Source organism: Vombatus ursinus, unplaced genomic scaffold (assembly GCF_900497805.2).
Source record: "Vombatus ursinus unplaced genomic scaffold, bare-nosed wombat genome assembly UNPS02006874.1, whole genome shotgun sequence".
Taxonomy (NCBI): domain Eukaryota; kingdom Metazoa; phylum Chordata; class Mammalia; order Diprotodontia; family Vombatidae; genus Vombatus; species Vombatus ursinus.
This window is the reverse complement of record NW_020946652.1, coordinates 10,354,541-10,375,273: the sequence shown is the minus strand read 5'-3', so window position 1 is coordinate 10,375,273 and position 20,733 is coordinate 10,354,541. Positions and strand designations below refer to the sequence as shown.

At 48.4% G+C, this 20,733-nt stretch overlaps 1 protein-coding gene across 1 annotated transcript in view; it reads left to right on the top strand.

Annotated features, from left to right (window-relative positions):
• Nucleotides 1-5,981: 5,981 nt before the first annotated feature.
• LOC114033263 (serum paraoxonase/arylesterase 1-like) overlaps nucleotides 5,982-20,733 on the top strand; it is a 30,001-nt gene continuing 15,249 nt past the window's right edge. The window contains exons 1-3 of the mRNA XM_027848709.1: nucleotides 5,982-6,064; nucleotides 11,032-11,102; nucleotides 19,308-19,363. Of these exons, the coding sequence (XP_027704510.1) occupies nucleotides 5,988-6,064; nucleotides 11,032-11,102; nucleotides 19,308-19,363 (204 nt within the window). The 5' untranslated portion in view covers nucleotides 5,982-5,987. The remainder of the gene's footprint in view (nucleotides 6,065-11,031; nucleotides 11,103-19,307; nucleotides 19,364-20,733) is intronic.

Sequence of the window (20,733 nt, the reverse complement as noted above, 5' to 3'; positions counted from 1 at the left end):
TGGTCCAGAGAGACTCATCATCACACTGACCACAGGAGTGGTGATCAGCATTTGAGGAGAAGCTACTCATACCCACATTGATATGAGCCAATGTGGGGAAGGAATGTTCTGCCTGCCATCAGCTAGACAGGTGCCTACCTAAGAGTAGCCAGGTAGAATATGGTTAGCCAACTGCCTGAAGCCCCAACTGACCATGAATGCAAAATAAGGCTAAGACGCCTGTCTTCCCAGCTCTAGTCCCTCAGCCCTTTTCTATCTACCCAAACTCTCACTTCTCCCTATGGAAAATGACAAGCAAACCTTTCTGGGCGTCTTCCCCTTCTCCATGACCACGTGGCCCTTCTCCCTTCCCAGGTGTGTTGGTGCTAAGAGCCAGAGGGCCTGAGGGGGGAGAGCAGGCTGGCAGCCCCGGGATGAAGGATGTGTCCTGCTCTTGCAGGCCAGTGCTGGACTCAGTGGGAGAGTGGCCACTGGGATGTGGTCTCTCAGGTCTGAGTGATGCTGGTCTCTCTCCTCATCAGATTGCACCTCCTCCCATGTTGAGTCAGTCTCAGTTTTGGAGGGCCTATGCAGATCATGTTCCAGGTTCTCTAGGTGAGGGGCTGAGCTGGGAGCCATGGAAGGTCATCCTGGACATGCCTGGACCCTTCCTAACACGAGACAAGCCAAGGAAAGGAGATCCCTGTGAGCTGTGGATGAGGCCCAAGCTAAGTCCTAGGATGTGGTGATTTCTGGAGCTTCAGAGCTTCTTCAAGAACCCAACCCAGGGCTCTTCTCCCAGAAAAGTATTCCCAGAAGGCTCTGATCCTCCCCACTGAACATTCATACAGAGAATTCTGCCCCCCACACATGCCCACTTTAAAAATTCCTGGGGCAGGAGTCAGGGGACTCTCAGGTCCTAGCTCAGCTGTGAGTTCCCTGCAGTGACCTTGGCCAAGTCACCGTCCTCCCTGAGCTTCTGAAGCTTCTTTCTCTGTAAAATGAGGAGAGTTCGAGTTAGATCACTTTCTCTAACTGGTTCTCTACTGAGAAGTCAGGGTGACCAGGAGCTAGCTTCAAGCTAATGGAGCCTAGAGACGTCCTTGTCCCCTCCCTACAAGTCATACCTAGTCAACCAATCAGCAAGCATTTACAAAGCACTTCCTATGTGCCAGGCACTGTGTTCAGGGTTGAGGATTCAAAGATCTGTGAAGAGAAAGATAGTCTCTGCCCTCAAGGAGCTTCCACTCTAATGGGGAAAGACAACAGTTAAAAGAGGAGCTGAAATGGCGAGGGCAAGGCCGGTGGAGGGGCCTGGTGGCAAAGGCCAAACAATGAAAGATGGCTGCCTGAACCTTTCCCCCAAAGAGGACTTCTGGGAAGAACTCCCCAATGGGATGGAGGGAGGACCTGAGTCATGGTGGTAAAATCCAAGGTCAAGGGTTTCAAGAGGGGAAGCTGAGGATCCCTTGGCTGCCTTCTGCCCCAGGGAAGGGTTTCCTGTAAGGCAGATATACACACAATGAAGACGTGTCCCCACACTCGGGGAATACCACTTCCACTCTCCCTCACCCACTCCTTTGATGACCATCACGCATTGGAAGAGGTTAAAGATTAGGCAGAACTCGGGAGCCATAGCTCTTTCTTCACAGACTGAAAAATGTAGAAGTCTGAAGGGTCCAGTCCCACTTCAGACTGAACACCATCCTCAACAGGCAAGCATTCAGTCTTGGCTTGAAGACCTCCTGGGAGGAGGAAGCTGCCACCTTTGCAGACTGATCATTCCTCTTCTGGGTGGTTCCGAGTATGTCAACAATTCGAAAGTCATTTGCTAGCTTCTTTTGCTGCCTATTCAATTTATTGACAAGGTAACAATACAAAGCCATATTTAAATGTATCAACAATGTATTCCAGTGTATTTCAGTGAGGGTGACCTCTAACCATCAACTTGAACCCGTTAAAAACACTAGAAAACATAGGAATAAATGGACTTTATTTTAGTAAACAGCGCTAAAAAAAACCCAAGAGCAAACATTCTATGTAATGGAGTATATGTAATTGGAGACCTTTCCAATAAGATCGGGGTTATCATTATGGCTACATTATTTAACATTGTGCCAGAAATGCTAACTATAGAATTAAGGCAAGGCAAGGAAATTGGGAGCCTGTAGGCAAAGAAGAAACCAAAGAAGCACTTTTAGTGATCATCTGTTGAGAGAATTTGAATGAGCCAATTGAAGTTAGTTGAAAGTATTGATCAATCCTATAAACTAGCAATATATACATAAATCACTAGCATTCTGAATATTATTAAGAAAACCTAGCAGAGATTGAAATAAATTCTATTGAAAATAAATATAGAATCCATAAAATATTTGGAAATCTTTCTGCCAAGATACTGTATGAATTCCAGTATAAATAAGGAGACCTAAATCAGTGAAAAAAACCCTAATTTCTCATTAGTCAATCTTCATAGCTCAGGGTGATATCTTCTGACGCCTTGAGACTAGTTTAATCATGAGGGCAGTTTTCCTGTCCAAAACCAGAAGCTGCGTGTTTGTAGCTTCTCCCTATTATTCCTGCTTCGGCCCTTTGGAGTTGAATGGAATGAGGCCAATCAGTCTGGCTACCTTGCTGCTTCTCCCGCAAGACTCACCATCTTGGGTCTCGCTATCTTTGCACTGGCTTTCCTCTGTGCCTGGCAAATACTCCCTCCTCTCTTCTCTTTCGCGGAATCACCACTTTCTACATGAAGCCTTCCTCTCCCAAGGTTCCCTGACATCCCAATTGCAGGCGTTTTGTCTATACCTATATTAGGGGAAGGGGAGCTTGGTTGAGTCAGATGATCAATCATCCTGGCACACCTAAAGTAGCTAACAAGATACTCTAGCCCTGATACTTCTATCAGTCAAAGGCATTTTCATCAGGTGCAGCAGGAAGTGTTGGAATTGGCTAAAGAAACTGCATTGTATGTGTGGGGAGGAGAGGGGGTGTTGTATAAAGTAGCAAACTAGCCCAGATCCTAGCATTCAAATGCCCAGCAGCTCAGAGGTGAGGGGAGCTTGGACCAAGCCCCTGAGAGTACTCCTCCTTGTGCAAGGAGGAGTAATGGAAGCTCTTTAAGGGCAGGGACCAGTTGGTCATTGCCTCAGTATCCCCAATGCCCACCATAGATCAGGCATTTAATCAATTCTTGTTCATCTCCCCCACTAAGTCCTCCCTTCTTCAGGCTAAGCCTCCCCAGTTCCCAATCTGCCAATGACAGGATTTTTGGTGACCATTTTCCATCTTCTCCTCCTCTTGGCTCCTCTGGCTTCCTTCCAAGCTCAGCTCATATCTCACCTTTCCTGCTTGGGGAATGGACTCTGCACTCTTCCCAGCTTCCTAAAAGGTGGGGCCCAGAGCCAAGCCCAATCTGCCAGGGTCAAGGGCAGACAGAGTACAGTGGGGTGACAGTCTCCCTAGCTTCAGAAGAGCCCACTCAGAGCTAGCGGGGACTTCAGATGCTACCTCGGATGCTCAGTCCAACCTGCACCAGAGCAAGCATCATCCTTTACAGAACCTCTGTCTGATCCCCTGGCCAGCATGCCTTCAGCCCCTGGCTTGGCAACTCCCACAGAGGGCTTTGACATAGGAGCCAATTTCCTTTCCTGAATTGCTGAAAGTTCAGAATTCTCTTCCTTACATTGAGCCTAAATTTGTCCCACATTTGTGCTGGATGGTACCGTAATCTGTGTCGGAAAACTGACATGAAGTGATTTGATGAGGGTCACTCAGCTAGTAGGTGTCTGAGGCTGGATTTGAACTCAGATCTTCCTGACTCCCCACCCCCGCCCCAGCCCCTGATTGCCTGCTAACGTTAAAGCTAAAGCTGACCCTGCTATTTCTATCTGAGGGAGCTCAAGGATCTACCTCCCCTGAGATTCTTGCTGTTTTTCCTCTCCCTCTGCTGTCAGACCTCTCCCTTCCCTTCCAGACAGTCAATCCCTGTTGTCCTGACCTGAGCAGCATCTTTCCCCTCACCCCCTCCCTCTTAAAATTGCTAACCTAGCCCGCGTCCTCCCCATCATCCCCCTGGGCAAGGTCTCCTCCAGCCTGAAGCCACCCCTCACATCCCTCCCAGACACATCATCCTTGTGCCTGAAAGGACCACTTAGATTGCGATCAGCCATCTTCCTAGTTGCCCCCGATCCTTCAAGGGCCTTCTCAACCTGGCACTGCCCCACCTTTCCATTCAAGTCTTCTCTCACTCCACTCCACAACCAGATGACTGCTTTGGAAGACTGTGCTTTCCCTTTCCTGCGTTCCTGATGCCTAGCATGTCCTTCCTCCCCTTCTTCACCTGGCGAATCTCTAATGCTCCTTTATGGCCCACCTCAAATTCCACCTCCTCCAGGAAGCCTTCCCTGATGCCCTCAGCCTTTATTCTCCAGTTGGGAACTAGGAGGCTTGCCCCATCCCTGTCCATCATAGCTTGCCTCTCTCCATACTCTCCACTCTCTCCTTCTGGCTGGTCTCCTTCCCTGCTGCCTTCGGGTGTGCCCAGACCCAGGCCCATCCTTAACAAACCCTCACTACACTTGCCACCTCCTCAAGGTTAAAACTCTGCCCTGCTTCCTCCTCCTCACTTCTTAACCCCTTGCAACTAAGCTGGCTGCAGGCCAACACTGCCCTCCAACAGCCCATCCCAAGGCCAGCTGGCGGATCCTCGGGCCTCATCCTTATGGGCATCTGGGTAGCTTGCACACTGTGAATGAACCTCAGCCCTCTCTCCTCTCTTCTTCCTGAGTTTTGTGACACTGCTTTCTCTAGGTTCTCCTCCTGTTATCTGAGCAGCTAGAATCCTGGACCTGGGGCCAGACACTGATTAGTCCTGTGACCCGGGGCAAATCATGTCACCTGTGTTCCTCAGCTTACTCAACTGTAAAATAGGACTGATAATAGCACTTACCTCCAGGGTTGTTGTGAGAATTAAAGGAGATAGCAGTTGTAAAGCACTTAGCACAGTGCCTGGCATATAGAAGGTTGTTCCCTGACTGTTCCTTGGTCTCCTTGCAGGACCATCATCTGTCTCTGCTCCATGCGTTGATGTCTGCTGGGGCTCTGCACTCCCTCTTCACTTTCTTTCTTAGGAACCGCCTCAGCTCCCATGGGTTCCATGATCATCTCTCTGCAGACACCCCCAGCCTCTTACTTCTCTTGGGCACCAATCTGCTGTCATTACAACACACCCCCTGCAGTGTAGCTTCACCTGAATGGCCCAGAGGCAGCTCAGACTTCACAGTCCAAAACAGAACTCCCCATCCTTCCTGCCTCTGCAAACCAGCCCACTTCCTGACTCTCCTCTTTCTGGCAAGGGCGCCATTGTCCTCACAGTCACCCAGACCCTGGAGCTGGCAGCCATCCTTGAAGTCTCCCAGTCCCCCACCACAGAGGGCCTCAGAACCCCCATATCTAGAGTCTGGCAAGTTGAGGCCACCCAGGCTCTGCCTGACGACCAGCAGGGAAGGGACCTTTCCCTCCTCCCTCTTCTTCCTTCCCTCCCTCGCTCCCTCACCTCCTCTTCTCCCTTCCCCTCCCCTCCCCACTCCACAGAAGCAGCCCTGGCCCCTTGGGAGCAGCGCCCATAGAGGGAAAGGTTTTTTCCAGACGTCCCCCTTAAACTTTTTTCTGTGACTTCCATCCCCTGCTCAGATCGTGGCCTCTCCCAAGGCACACGAGGTGCCTTCCAATGTCAGCCCTCCTCTCCCGGCAGGTGTGCCAGGGCGACTGATAAGGAGAAGGGAAGGATGAGAGCCAGGGCAGAGGGCTGGTGGAGACCCTCTCGCAGGGACCTTGGGGAGAGAGCACCTGGCTGGGGAACCCGAGGGGGCGGGGCCGGGACACCCTCTGCGAGGCGGGCGGAGAGGCACGGGAGCTCCGGACAGGTTATTGGCGGGGAAGCCGCCTCCACCTCCTTCCACCGCCCCATTCTGTCCCTCCCTTCTGACCGAGCAGCAGACTCGACCATGGCGCGGGGGCTGCTGTTGCTCAGTCTGGTGGTCCTGGCGCTGGCCTTGGTGGCGGAGAGACGTGCTGCGTTCCGGTGAGCTGCAGTGAGGGGGCGGCTGGACGGGGTTGGCACAGAGGCGGGGCTGCATGGATTTGTGTAAGAGAGGTAGCCCCTAGCGGGATAGCGGCAGGGGCGGGCTCTGGGGGAGTCGAGCATCCCGAAGGAAGCAGCTCAGGGTTGGACCCACCTACAGACCTCAGGAAGGGCGAGATGGAATGGCCTGGGGGGGAGTGGGGTGCAGCGTTAGCCTAGGACCACAGGGAGAACCCCAGCCATCTCCCCGCCGTGTGTGCATAGATCACACGTGGTGGGTCCAGGGCACGGGCTACTCAGCCCTCCCAGTACAAGAGGAAAGCTCCCTCCAGGTGTCACTCGGAGGGGCCCTCCAGGGACTAGCAGCTTCCCTGTCCCCAGCAGCCCAGACCCATTCTTGGGACATCTGACTTTGGGTAATTTAAGTCAAACCCTTTTCCCTAGTGGGCAGATTCCCAGCGGGATCTTGAGGCTGGCCTAGTGCTTGAGGGGCACCAACCTTAACCCTAAATTCATGCTGGGGAGAATCTGGGGTCAGGTGGAAAGAGAGGAGGACTATGAGAGAGCAGGACCCACGATGGTCGCTGTCAGTGGTCTCAGGTTGTGAGACTGTCAGTGGGCTCCAGAGTGGGTGGCAAGAGGCAAGGGGCTCCCCTGGGAGCTGAGGCCCAGGGTCACTCTCTCTGCCTCCATTTCTCCAAAAGCTCTGTGGCCCATTCCCTTTTCTGGGCCAACCAATGCAGTAACCCTTGGGGATGGTCTGTGTCCCATTTGTGGGGCCGCAGACAGCCAAGAGGAAGGGGGGCATGCCTGGTCTTTCCAGTTGGGAAGCTCTTCCAGGACTGGAGGCAGCAGCAGGGGCCATACTTTCTGAGGCCCCCAGACAGTTCGGGTGGGCTCTCTGGCCCCATTTCCATGCTAGAGCTCTTTCACCAAGTCTGGAGGCACAGGGGAAGAGGTGTGCCATTCAGATGTGTTAATACCCTCCAACAGGCTGGCCCCAGGTAGGGAAGACTAGCTCATAGGCCTTGAGAGAGTGACAGAGTCCCAACATAGTACCAGTGCCTACAGAGGGGAAGCAGCAGGCCTCTATCCAGGCACTACAGAATATGCTGGCAGGCAGAGGCTCCAGAAACGGAGTGCTGACCCCCAACAGGCCTTGGGGAAATCCTCCCTTTGACCCAATCCTCCCTGCACAGCAGCTGCCTGACTGCCAGCCTCTCTAAGGTGGTCCCAGACTGGGCATAGGGTGCCAAGGTGAACATCCCCAAGATGTCTCCTGCTCAATTGCTCCTAAATCCATACCTTTGGCCAAGGTTTCAGAAGGGAAGAAACCACTGGCTAAAGAAAGGCATGCTTGCTCCCAGATTATTGTTCAGTCCTGTTCAACTTTTTGTGACCCCATTTGGAGTTTTCTTGGCAGAGAAACTGGAGTGATTTGCCATTTCCTTCTCTTCCTCATTTTACAGATGAGGAAACTGAGGCAACAGGGTAAAGTGACTTGCTCAGGGTCACTCAGCTAGTAAGTGTCTGAGGCCAGATTTGAACTCAGGAAGAGGAATCTTCCTGACTCCAGGCCCAGCTCTCTATCCCACTGAGCTACCAGCTCCCCTCTTCCCTCAACGCTGTCCTCCTTTCTTCCTCCTTGGAGCCTGGACCTCAGGGCAGCAGCCCAAGCTTCCTCCTGCATGCAGGACCATGTTCTAGTTGCTCTGAGTTGTGATAGCGGGAACCCTACCCCCAGTGTGAATGTGCTGAGTCATGGCCCATGGCTAAGAAACAGCAGCTGGGGATTGTTCCCCAGGGCTTTCTTGCCTGGATTAAGGTCACACCACTCTAGGGTTTCATCTCTGATTGGACCTGCAGAGAAGATCTGGAAACTGGATCACCAACTACCAAGAAGGAGAAGGTCCCCATCACAGGACGTTCTTAGGAGCAGAGCCTCCATATAGAGTTGAGAGGCTGGGGACCCAGCACAGGGTCCTTCAGCAAGGGCAGGGTCCAGAACCCTCTAGAACCCATCAGCCAGGAAGGATAGAAGAGCTGGGAAGTGTGCTGCTGCCCGGAAGGCTGGAAGGTCAAACTGGAGGCAGCCTTAGGACCTTACCTAATCCAGGCCCTGGCCTGGGGAGGGGAGGAGGTAGAATTACCCCCATTTTACAGAAGAGGAGCTAAGACCCAGAGAGGACTTGATTAAATGCAAAGCTGAAGAGAAGGTCTTTTCTGAGGCTCCCTGGAAGTGACCTTGCTCTTCCAGGGCCTGAAAGACAGGAGGCATCCCCAAGGGATGCTGGGAAGCCAGATGCAGGCTAACCTGGGCTCTGAGGCTTGCGTGGGCAGAGGGGCACTGGAAATGAAGTAACTGGACCCTGGGCTGAAGCCAACAAAGTGGAAAATGCATGCAGCTGGACACATTTATCTGCTCCCTACAGCCCCAGCCTCTCCCTGGGGCTTTGGGTCCTCAATCACAGGGGAGGAGGACTCAAACTCACCCCACCCAGCATTAATCCTCTACTGTGTGCCAGGGACTGGGGAACCAAGACAAAGTAAAACCCAGTCCCTACCCATTTGAGGAGGGATTGAGCCTAGAAAGGAGTCAGAGAGGAGCAGGGGACCCTGGGCCATCCCTCCTCCAGCCTCCTTCCTCCCACATGCCCTAATTGTACTGCCACCTCACCATCAATGAGGACAGGGGCACCCCAGGCTCCAGCTCAGGCTTTGACACAATCTCTGAGCTGGGGACAGAGATCCTCACACTCCTGATTTCATGTGGTTTTTGTGAAGAAATGACTTTTTAAACTTTTTGTGTCATCGAAATATCTCCACATCCTCCAACCTCTGCCATCTCAAGACCCCAGTTCTGTCTTGGAACCCTTGCTTTCCCTGTGCTCCTGGTGCCCCCCCCCACCGTCTCTGTCTCTCTCTGTCTCTGTCCCTATCTGTCTTTATCTGTCTCTGTCTCTCTGTGTCCCTGTCTCTGTCTCTCTCTGTCTCTCTCTCTGTCTGTCTGTCTGTCTGTCTCTCTCTCTCTCCTCCCTCTGCCTCTGTCTCTCTCCTCTGTCTCTGTCTCTGTGTCTGTCTCTCTTCTCCCCCCAGTTCCCCTCCCCGTTTTGGCTGCAATCACCTCCTACTTGTCCTCTCTGACCCCAGTCTCCTCTCTCCAAATCCATTTGACCCACAAACCTTCAGGGCTCCCTCTTGCCTCTGGAATAAACTACCAGCTCCCTGGACTGACATTTACCTTCCTGGCATCCTTTCTCATGTGTCCTTTCATAAATTCTCTCATCCAGCCAAATGGAAATGCCCCCTGCCCCGATTCCATGACCTCATCCTGCCCAATTCTGCACCCAGGCTTTTGTACACCTTGTGCCTGGGATGGATCCCCCAGCTCTGGGCCTCTTGAACCCTCCCTGGCTTCTGAGGCTCAGCTCTGGGGTTACCTCCCCTCTGAAGCCTTCTCTGACTTCTAAATCTGGAAATGACTCCTAATTTCTCATAGCTCATATCCCTCAGGCCTTTCCTGGTCACTTACATTCTCACCCTATCCTAGCTGCCCAGCCCACACTCACTGGTCCCTGTCAGACTGGAAGTTCCTGGTGTGGAGGGTATGGGCCCCCTTTTCTTTTGCGTCTTTACATCACAGAGCACATCACTTCACACACGGCAGATAGACAATGTTTGGTTGAGCTGGCCAGGCTGTTTTCCTAAGACAGTGACAGGCGTAGTGAGGTGTCCTGAAAGACAAGTCTGAGGTGAGCAGAGCGGTGCCACACTGGTTCCTGCTCACCACTGGAATGCACCATCTTGACAAACACACTTGGATGCTCACAAGCCCTGCCTTTCACTGCCTGCTGCCTCACAAACCCATCCTTCTCTCTAAGCTGCTTGACACCATTGTAGGGTTGGTCTTAAGAACTCCCTCCCTGGCCTGTTGTCCCTTCCCCACCAGACATCCCTCTGCTAGCACCATCTTCCTTCCAGTGACACAGCTTCCATTTATGACTGGTGTGGCCAAGGCCCTTTCCCTTTTGGAGCCTGTGTTTCCTCCCCTGTAAATGAGTAGGTTGGAACAGAAGACCTGTCTGGCCCCTCCAGGTCTAACTCTTTGGCATCTCAGTACTCTTCTCTCCCAACTGAACTGTCCAAACCCAGTAAAGCCCAGGTCACCCAGAACTGAGATGGTTGGTCCTACTGACTTCTCCAAGGACTCTTCCTACCAAGAGCCTCTCTCCCTCCTCCACTCCTCCATCCCCTCCTTATTGCCCAAGGGCATTGGCCTCCTTCCACCCTCAGGTCTTTGCTGCCCTGCTGAGCCTCCTGCCCATCATCAAGCTCAGCCCTGCCCTTAGAGGATGTGGTCAGGGCCCCTCTTGTGGGGACCTTTCCTTTAGTGCCTCTTTCTTGGGTCCCTGCAGTGCTTAGAGTGGACATCACACAGTCCTATCTGCAGCACTTCCACACTGTCTCTTGTACATCTAGGCACCTGGTAAAACTTCATGCTACCTCCTGGCCTAGCCCTTCACCCAGAGCAAGCATACCACCTCAACCCTCCCTCCAAAGCCATCCCCTCTCTAAATCAGTTCTCCAGTGTCCATCCACAAAGAACAGAACACTACTTGCCCATCTCCTTTGCCTCACCCACTGCCATGGCCTGAGGACCTTCCTAGGCTAACTGATTGGGAGCTGCCCACTCTCTGCTCAGGGTGTGGACATGAAGACTTCTCCTTGGCTGAGATGGCCTCTTTGACCTCCCGTCTGCCTCGAGGTTCACAAGGCCCATGTTTAGAGGAGGCTTTGCTCTTTGTCCTGAGGCAGGATTTCTGTCTCCCTTGGCCAAAGGTCCAGGTGCTGATTCAATGGGGCTGGGCTTGGCAGTGGTTAAAGCAGGGCGATGAATGACATGATTTCACATGTTGACGTCAACTCAATGTGGTTTTCTGTTTGTTTTCTCCCTGGTCTCTGCTCAGAAAGCGGTTCAATGCCTCCCGAGAAGTGAAGCCCGTGGACCTGCCTCACTGCCACCTCATCAAAGGCATTGGTATGTTCTGGGATGGCTCTCAAGCCTCAGGGTTGGTGGGATTATTTTCCAATTCGCTTGTGAATTTGGCTTCTAGGGAAACAATCCCAGAGCCTTTGAGGCTGAGAATGTGGCAGATATTGCTATTTAACAATGAATGCCAAACTACTTCACAATCAAACTCTGGGTCTATTTACATGACCTTGAACATTTGGGTGATTTAGTGGGTTCAACAGTCACAAGGAGCTCCTGTTTACTATATGCAGTGGCCTCTGGGTCTGGTGTAAGCAGAGATGGGAGGTGAGGACAGGAAGCAGGAGTGGAGTTGGAGGGCCACTTGGAAATAAAGGTCCTGAACACATGCACACACACATACAACACACACATATGCACACACACACATGTACACACACAGTGCATACAAACTTGTACCACACAGCCACAGTGCACATACACAGTGCACACACAAGCATATACTCATGTGCACTTGTATGTGTACATACACGTGCACACACTGAGCACACCATGCACACACATACACATGCGCACTGTCAAACCCCAATTTGAGTACAGAGTTTGTTCTAAGAAAGAGACAAATGAAATTAGGGTGTGCATGTTCGCGTTTTAATTTCTCTCCCAAGCTGACAACATGCATTGCATGTTACTTGAGTCCAAAATTGGGCCCCCCCACAAGGAGGCCAGTTCAGAACTAGTTCGATTTGGGGTACAGGGTTATATACCTTTTCAACAGGGGCTGATATGAGCCACCATCATTCTACCTCCTGAACAGAGGAAATATCTGTTCTATCAGACCTTCCACCATACCAGACCACTCCTAGTCTTGGGCTATCGGGGCAGAAGGATCAAACTCCACCCCAGCCTGGGCAGATTAAATCAATTCAGGCCTGGTCTGGAGTTTGATCAGGGTTAAGACTCATGTCCTTGTGAAGAACTTAGGAGCAGGGGGCTGGCTGGTGTGCAGAGGAGGGGGGGGGGGTTGTCTCTGAGAACCATTTTTCACAGTTTCCCACCTGATTCTAATGAGAGGCAAAGCCTTCTCAATGAATCACTAACTGATGTGGTCAACACTTCATCAATGGTTTTGGGACTTACAATGGGTAACAAAATGGGAAGGGCCCTTGCCCTGGGGCAAGGGAAGAAATTGATTGAACCATTGACAAAACCAAGGGGGGGCAATCCCCTTAGTAAATGTTAAAAGACAGAAAGGGAAAGGGTAAGCAATGAATAAAATTGTCCAATTAGGGCTCAGAATCTCATCTAATACAGCCGTTTAGTGTTGGGGACATCATCTGATGAAGTTCTCTGGTCAGAGTGTTGTTTAGCAGTCTCCAGCAGACTCTCTTCTTAAGACTCCTTGTAGGGAGAGATACTCTTTCCTTGTTAAAATCTCCTACAAAATTGATCTTAACACAATTTTAAATTACCTTGGCAACAACCAGGTCAAATAATGAAAGTTAACTTGACCCTTATGTCTCTATTATTATAAAATAAAAATTGGAACCTTGGCCAACTGTCATATTTAAGAAACTCAAATTTAAAAAAAAGAAACAGAAAAATTAGTACCCAGTTTTTATACCTTGCACTAATTCATTATTCACTGCCCCCCCTCTGAAGGATGAGATTCCACTAAGGGATTAACAAAACACTTTTTATAAAAAGATGGTCTCAAATACATACGTAAAACATTGAGTGATCAGTTTTAAAACAGTACATATCAAGTAATAAAACAATTTCAACTTCTAGCCATGTTCAAATGAATAACCCCTAATTAAAGTGGAGGCTTCCTTTAAGGCATTTACAAGACAGACCACAAGCCATGCTTCTTTTGACGTTAACTAATTGTAATAAAACTGAGACAGGTATGATGTTAACTAAGTAACAGAATAATATCCTGGTTTCACAAGCCCTTGACCTAATTATCCCCATACCATTATGAGGAATTAAAAGACCCTAACTTATACAGGAATACATACTAGTAACAGATATCAAGGCTGAATATCTAGTTAGTTGTTTGGGCTAAGATTCCAGACCAGATAGACTTGCATCTTACTATAATAACCTCAGATGTTCCAACATCAATCTGTTATTCAGTAGATTTAATATTGTTTTTACAGAACTTTTTGATTATATAAATTTGCCATAAAGAATAGAGAAATAACTATAAGTAGGGAGCAATGTTCCCTAACTTCATGTCAGTTCCAGGCAAAAGTGATGCAGATGGCCAACTGCATTGAGCCAGGCTTAAAGTCTGCCAGGTAGGATATTCATATTGGGGAAACTGAGTCAGGAGAATCCTACTTCAGCTCACGCAGAAGAGTCATTCTCCCAGCTTTTCGCATGAGAACACCCTCTGCAGTTCACAGACCTCACAGGGTTGCTGCATTCCTTGATAATCATACCTAGAGTCAGACTCAGAACAACAGCCAGTTAACAGTCCCATAAGGTCTTGACTAGAAGTTCCAATAATCAGAGTTTCAGATATGTGACTATAATCTCACATTGGTTGGGAACATCTGTGAGGTGAGCCTTAAGTAGTCTGCATACATTCCTGCACATGTACTAGTTCCTGATTAAAGAACAACGTGAGTAAAATCAAATTTCCCATGAAGATCAGAAGTTCCTACTCTAATAGACTGGCATCTCTGTTTCTCAAGCTTGTTTGTCCTTCTCTAACCATACTTAATCTGAAAGAATGAGACGCTGCAGGAATTGAATCTTACACATATGATAAGTTCAAACACTAATTTTAACTCTTGTTTAGGCTATGGAATGAATTCAGATCTGAACAGCAAGATCTTTCCCATTTACAGCTCATTCTTTAGCATTAATCACTAGCCTTAAATCTCTGATGCTGCTCCCATTGAGCAGCTGACTCTGATTCTGTTTCCCTGAAAGCACCCATTAAAGGGCCAAGTCAAGGACACAACAAACCTAGTGATGAAACTAAAAATTCACAGGAGGTTTGGACATAGTTGTCATCAATATCAAATTATTACTGCAACAAATTAGCCTGCAAATGGAAATTTAGCAGGCCTTCTAAAAATCACACAGAGATTTTGCAAAATATTTGTTTGTGAAAGTATTTTTCCCTTCCTTAAAAACAGCTTGCAATTTATCCTGATGTTACTATAACAAACTAAATTAATTACAAAGAGATTTTATAAGGTCCTTTCTTTGCATAATTACCAAGTTTCATTTTACAAAAATACTTTTGTAAATACTTGATTTAAGCAATAACTCCAAATAGCTTAGTTAACAATCTTAATTTTCTTAAGTGAGAGCCAAATAATTTTAGTTGAAACTTTCTTTTAAATATAGACAAAACTTGGAAGTTTATGATTTCTTCAATTACAGTACATCAAAATATTACAATGTATGGTCAGACAGTATGACTTAACAGCTTCCTGACTCATTCATTTTTTTTCTGACAGTACAATTCTTAATTTAACAAAATCTAGATCATAAGAGAAATTGCTTTTCTAACAACATAGGTGAGACAATTGTTTACCAAATTACACAATATAAGAAAATTTAGGATATAACAATACCACAAACAATTATCATGTATTAAACTTGAAACAAAATCAACTAATTACCAATTAGGTGACCTTAATTTAAACAATTAAATTTAAACAGTTAACATTCAGATAGTATTTGTCCTTCACCAAGCAGTGTACCAAACACTTTACAATCTTGTGATCCTCACAACATCCTTGGAGAGTGGGTTCCACGATTATCCCTTTACGGAACAGTAAACTGAGGTAAATAGGACTTTCTTGGGGCCATACAGTTAATAAATTTCTTTTTTTTTTTTTTGGCAAGGCAAATGGGGTTAAGTGACTTGCCCAGAGTCACACAGCTAGTAAGTGCTATGTGTCTAAGGTTGTATTTGGACTCAGGTCCTCCTGAGTCCAGAGCTGGTGCTCTATCCACTGTGCCACCCAGCTGCTCCCTAATAAATTTCTTAATGCCAAATAACAATATCTTTTTGTGCTTAATGCTGATAGGAAACACACTCTCAGATTCTGTTCTTATTCCTTCAGGACAGATTTTGACTTAAGTCAAATCAAATCTAGATTTATAATTCCTAGTGATAAACATTTTAATTTGTTTAAAGTCTAATACTCTTGGCCCTTTGAAAGGACATATTATCCACAAATTCATACACTCCTTTTAAAGGACAATGTGGTGCCAATTCCCAGCTCTGAATACTTTTTTTTCTCTACTTCCTTAAAAAACTGTTTGAAATCACCTGTTATCATCACGTTAGCTATAGAGTTTGGCCCAGGCAAAGAGACCTAACAAATTTGAACTAAAGTTGACAGGGTGTGGTCAGTTTCCCCAGGCACCAACCTCCACCCTTCCACAGTTTAATAATTAATTGAACGGTACAAGGAAACATTTTAAGATTTTATATAATAACCTCAAATCACAGTAACCAATATCTTCACCACAACCAATATTTGTGCAATGTTAGATTTAATAAGACTTTCCTGCAGATTTACCCTGAAATGCAGGTGGACATGATTTCTTCTATCTTCTATAACTTTATTGGTTTTCAAATCAAGCTACAAAAATTTCATTTTCAGTCTTTCTACTTAAAACAAAATCAAACTTCTTCACATCCTCTCAACATGCTTAAACCATCTGAAGCTGGCACAAGGGCACCCAAAACAACTATCCAAGGATGGGGGGAGGGGTCTTAGAGCACATGGGCTTGCTGATGATGACCCCACCCCCATCTATCTCTAAACCATTTTTTCTACCTTTCATATTTTCGTTTAAACCTTTATTTCTCTTTCTTAATCCTTCAAACCATTACTTAGACTACCCCCACTTTCCTTTACGTTCCAAATTTAAAAATCATACTCACCCCAATTTTGTCCTCCTTTTCTTCACCTTTTAGAATCTGGACAGAGTTAACATTTAACGATTTACAAATTCAGAGAGCTATATTTCTCCCACACCCTTCACAAACAGTGTTAATATGCATTTTAAACAAATCATTGAAATTCTAAAGTGATCTCTTAAAAGACAGAAAAACTCTTGTTTTCATAGTTTTAAACACATTGCCCTGACATCAGATACATTGGTGAAAGGGGTGCAAAGACAGTTCTCTAGATTTAATTTAAACATGATCTACAAACTATAGCTTTAGGATCTAATTAAATCTGAATTCAAACTCTCAGCTTTTTTCTCTCTCAGCCCCTGCCTGGTTTAGATTCTTAAAAGCTGCTTGCTGCTCTAATTTCACCTTCCACTAACTTCTGGAAGGACCTCACCCTGCTTTCCATTACTTCTTATCTAACTTTATTCTGGTATCCCAATTTGGCCAGTGTTGTGACCACCCCCCCAAAAAAAAGGCATCTTAATCTCCCACTGAAAGCCTAAGGTGGGAGTTCTTTCCCAGTGTTCTCTCTAATTACACACCTTAGAAGTTCCTTAGAAGTTTTTCTGACTACATTTTAAATCTTTTAGCATGAACATGAAACATTTTACAAAAACAGGGGTGTGCGTGTCCATGTTTTAATTTTTCTCGTGAGCTGGCAACATGCATTGCATGGGAGTTGAGTCCAAAACTGGGCCCCCCTAAGGAGGCCAGTTCAGAACTGGCTTGATTTGGGATTTGGGGTACAGGGTTATATACCTTTTCAACAGGGACTGATATGAGCCACCATCATTCTACCTCCTAAACAGAGGAAATATCTGTTCTATCAGACCTTCCACCATACCAGACCACTCCTATCTGGGCAGGAGGATCAAACTCCACCCCAACCTGGGCAGATTAAATCAATTCAGGCCTGGTTGGGAGTTTGATCAAGGTTAAGACTCATGTCCTTGTGAAGAACCGGGTTCAGTGACTTGCCCAAGGTCACCCAGCTAGTAAGTGTCAAGTGTTTGGTCTGAGTCCGGATTTGAACTCAGGTCCTCCTGACTTCAGGGCTGGTGCTCTATCCACTGCGCCACCTAGCTGCCTGAGAACCATTTTTCATAACACTCATGCATGAGCACACAGCGTACAATGCAGTATACATGTACATAAATAAACATGCACATGTGCTCTCTGTCTCTCTGTCTCTGTCTCTGTCTGTCTCTCTCTTTCTCTGTGTCTCTGTCTCTGTCTCTCTCTCTCTCTCTCCCTCTCTCTCTCTTGCCCTATGCCTACTTGGCTGAGATGGAGCTGAGAACTTTGAAGTGAGTGCAAGGGGTCTCTAAGCATTGGAAACAGCTGCTGTACTGTGCTAGGGTCCAAGCACACTCAGGCACTTTGTCTAGGTCAGGGCAGCTCTCTTAGCCTCCCTCACTCAGAGCCCGCTGACTCATTTAACCTTCTGCTTAGCTGCTTTCTGAGCCCATGGCAGCTGAGCCACCACCAAGAGGTGGGGTGAGATTGCTAAGAGATCTGGACTCTGGACAGCAGTCTGGAAATGTCAAGGAGCATGGCAGGTGAAGAGGCTCCAGGTAAAGGCACAAAGGTGGTGGCTTAAGGCCCATAAATGCTGCAGCCATCTGAGCTGTTCAGTGTGTCTGGGGGAAACCTGGCCAAGCCCCCCACTGAGGATCCTAGGGCATCTGCGCGCCCGCATCACAAAGGGCACAAACTGCCCCTCGTGACTTTGGCTTTAACAGCAGGCTACATTTCAGAGGGCAGGAAGGAGCGACTTTGGAAAGTGTCCCATCCAAAGGGCTGAAGTTGCTGTGGGTTTTGGCCCTTGAAGCCACAGTCTTCAGTTATTCAGCAGGGAAGCGTGTGGGTGTGGGAGGGGGGTGTTGGGGCATCATTGTGCCCATGCTGATGTGGGCCTGACCAACTTTCCACCATCTTCGGGCAGGGTATGGGCAGCCTCCCTTCCTGTAAAGTAGGCCTTTCCTTCTATCCCATGTGGGGGTCCATCCCTGTGGGAGTACGCTTCAGAAAGAGGTGTAGTCTGCCTCCCAGGCCTCCATCCCAGGCCTCATCTCCTCTGTGTGAGTCTTGGGGTCACCGATCACGCACTGGATCCCATCACTGCCCAGAATGCTTCTCAGAGCTCCCTAAGGACCCGTCGTGTCCCTGTGGGCCCCTGCTTAAGAAGAGCTGGTCTGGAAGCATTTTGACACAGAATCCCAACCTTTCCCAGAGTCAGGACTGCTGGAGTGGGGATCTTAGGAGACTTTTTCCTCTGGAAGCCTGAGCACAGCATTAGCGAACCAAGCCATTCCATGGTGAGCCCAGAAGACCTAGGATCAAGTCCTCTTGCCTTTGAGGCACTGGCTGCATAACCCTTCTCCGTGCCCAAGGCAGCTAGAGGCTGCAGAGAGGGCACCTACTGCCTCAGTGGAGGGAGTGTCCTCATCCAGGAGCCCCCAAAGTCAATGAAGTCCCAGGGGCAGGCCCTGACTGGACCTTGTGAACAAGAAAATCTGGAACTGGGACCTGAGGGAGGGAGGCCTCTCTCTACCAAGTCACACTTAGCTGTTGTCCAAGGGCATCAGGGAACATCTGGGCTTTAATCCATTGTTTGGATGTAATCCTTCTGAAAGCTACCGAATTGGTCTATCTTCAATGAAATAGTGGGGCAAAGACAAGGACAGGCACGGGAGGTGAGGACAAAGTGGGTGAGGACAGGGAGAGTGAGGAGGATGGACCTCCATGGAGGCCAGCATGCCAGGGAACAGACCTTACAGAATATGAGGATAAAGAGAGGGCTTGGCCCACAGCCTCCTAACAATGAATGTGAGTGTGTGTGTGTGTGTGCACATGTCTAGTCAATGATACTAGCCACATTTCAGTCATTATATTTAAAACAGAATTTCAATTGTAAATTGTAAAGACAGCCTTTAATTTTTATGTGATCATGCAGTGAGATCTGGAGTTCACAGAATCTCAGGTCTAAGATTAAGTTAAGGAAGAAGTGAGAATATTGGCACCTCAGAATGCCACTGAGGCAGTTATCGAGGGGAATGTACAAAATCCACTCCTGACTGACTAAATATATCTTTGTCAAACCATGGCCTTGTTAGGGACGATGGAGCCAGAGTGGAGCCGCCTGCCACTTGCCGGTTCTGTGACTCTGAGGGCTCATTTAACTTCTCAGACCTTCTGGAAAGTGGGGTCAATCAAAGACATGGGAGCTGGCCCTGCTCAGGGCCTCTGGGTCATCCAGGCTCTTGCCACCCACCTCACATTCCAACCATATCCCACACTACTCTCTTCTCTCGCAGAAACTGGTTCTGAAGATGTGGAGATACTCCCCCATGGCCTGGCTTTCCTGAGCTGTGTGAGTATTGTCTATCCCCATCAAGTGCCGCCTGGCAGGGAACCCCAGGGGGTCAGCTGAGCTCTGATGTAGGCTGCTTTTGCTCTGGGCACACACACACACATAAGCAGTCATAGGTGCTGGTGACTAACTGTGTAGTGCCAGGAGTAGAGGAACTCAGGAAAGACCCCCACTATGAAACCCCTGTCCTGTCCCCCTCCTATTCTTAGCTCAGGGACTTTGCCAAAATGGTATGTGTTAGACATGTTGTCTAGGGGTGTGTGAATGTTCAGATGAAAATTTCTGCCTCTCTTTCTGTCTCTCTGTATGTCTCTTCCTCTCTCTGTCTCTCCCTCTTTTTCTTTGTCTTATATGATGAGGTGGCCATTTTCCTTGCAAACTCCAATCCGTCAACATGCACAAACAGGTCCATTCAGTTCCATCTTCTCTAGAATATTGATCTCTCTATTACCCCAACTCTCTCACTTATGTTCAGTCTCTCTCTGAGTCCTCCCTCTCCCACTCCTGATCTCACTTCCTCTCCCCCTCCCCTCATTTACATGTTTCTCCTGCATTAACCTACTCCGGCTGATCAAAGGCACCTAAGCTGGGGAACTGCCCATAACTGGACCCATTACTCAGCCAACTTCCCCACTTTCCAATCTCCCACTAGGTCCTGGAATGGTCCATTTTTTTCTGTTCCACACACAGGCATCCCTCCCCTTCTCCCCCCAGTCTCTATCACTCCTAAATAACAACCAAAGCCCTGCTGGGTATACTGAGTTTTCATATCCACAGGAAACCCAATAGCAAAACTAATGGACCAAAGAAGAAAAGGCAAGGGAACGGGAAGTGTCCACCCACGCAGCCCACTAGAGATCAGCACTAAGGCGGCTTTCGCACACAGGGCCGAGAGGGTGTCTCACCAAACTAGGTCCATTCAGCTCCTCACTCACAGCAGCAGCATCCACCATCGTAATCTCTCTGAAAGAAAGAGCTGGGGACCATCATTCCTCCCAAGATCCCCGAAGAGGCTGGCACACAGCCTCCTTCATGCTGCTTCCTCCTCTTCCTCTTGCATGCCTGGCCTCTGTCTGTGAACAGTCCCAGACACCTTCCTGCACAGCCCTCTGTCCCGTCCCGCAGGACATCAACGGAGGTCCGGACCTGTAAAAGAAGGAGGGGAGCAGGGGACACAGGAAATGGAGACAAGACAGGCTTTCTGATCAAGTCTCGTTTATTGAAGGCTAGCTCAGGGTAATTATACACACCGCAAGAGAGAGTGGGGGAGTTCCATCACCGGTATAGGGGCGGGGTATTCCAGGAAGAGGTACAGCTTTGTCCGTAATTTGTTCTTATCACAAGGACCACCAAAGGTATAGGGGTATTCC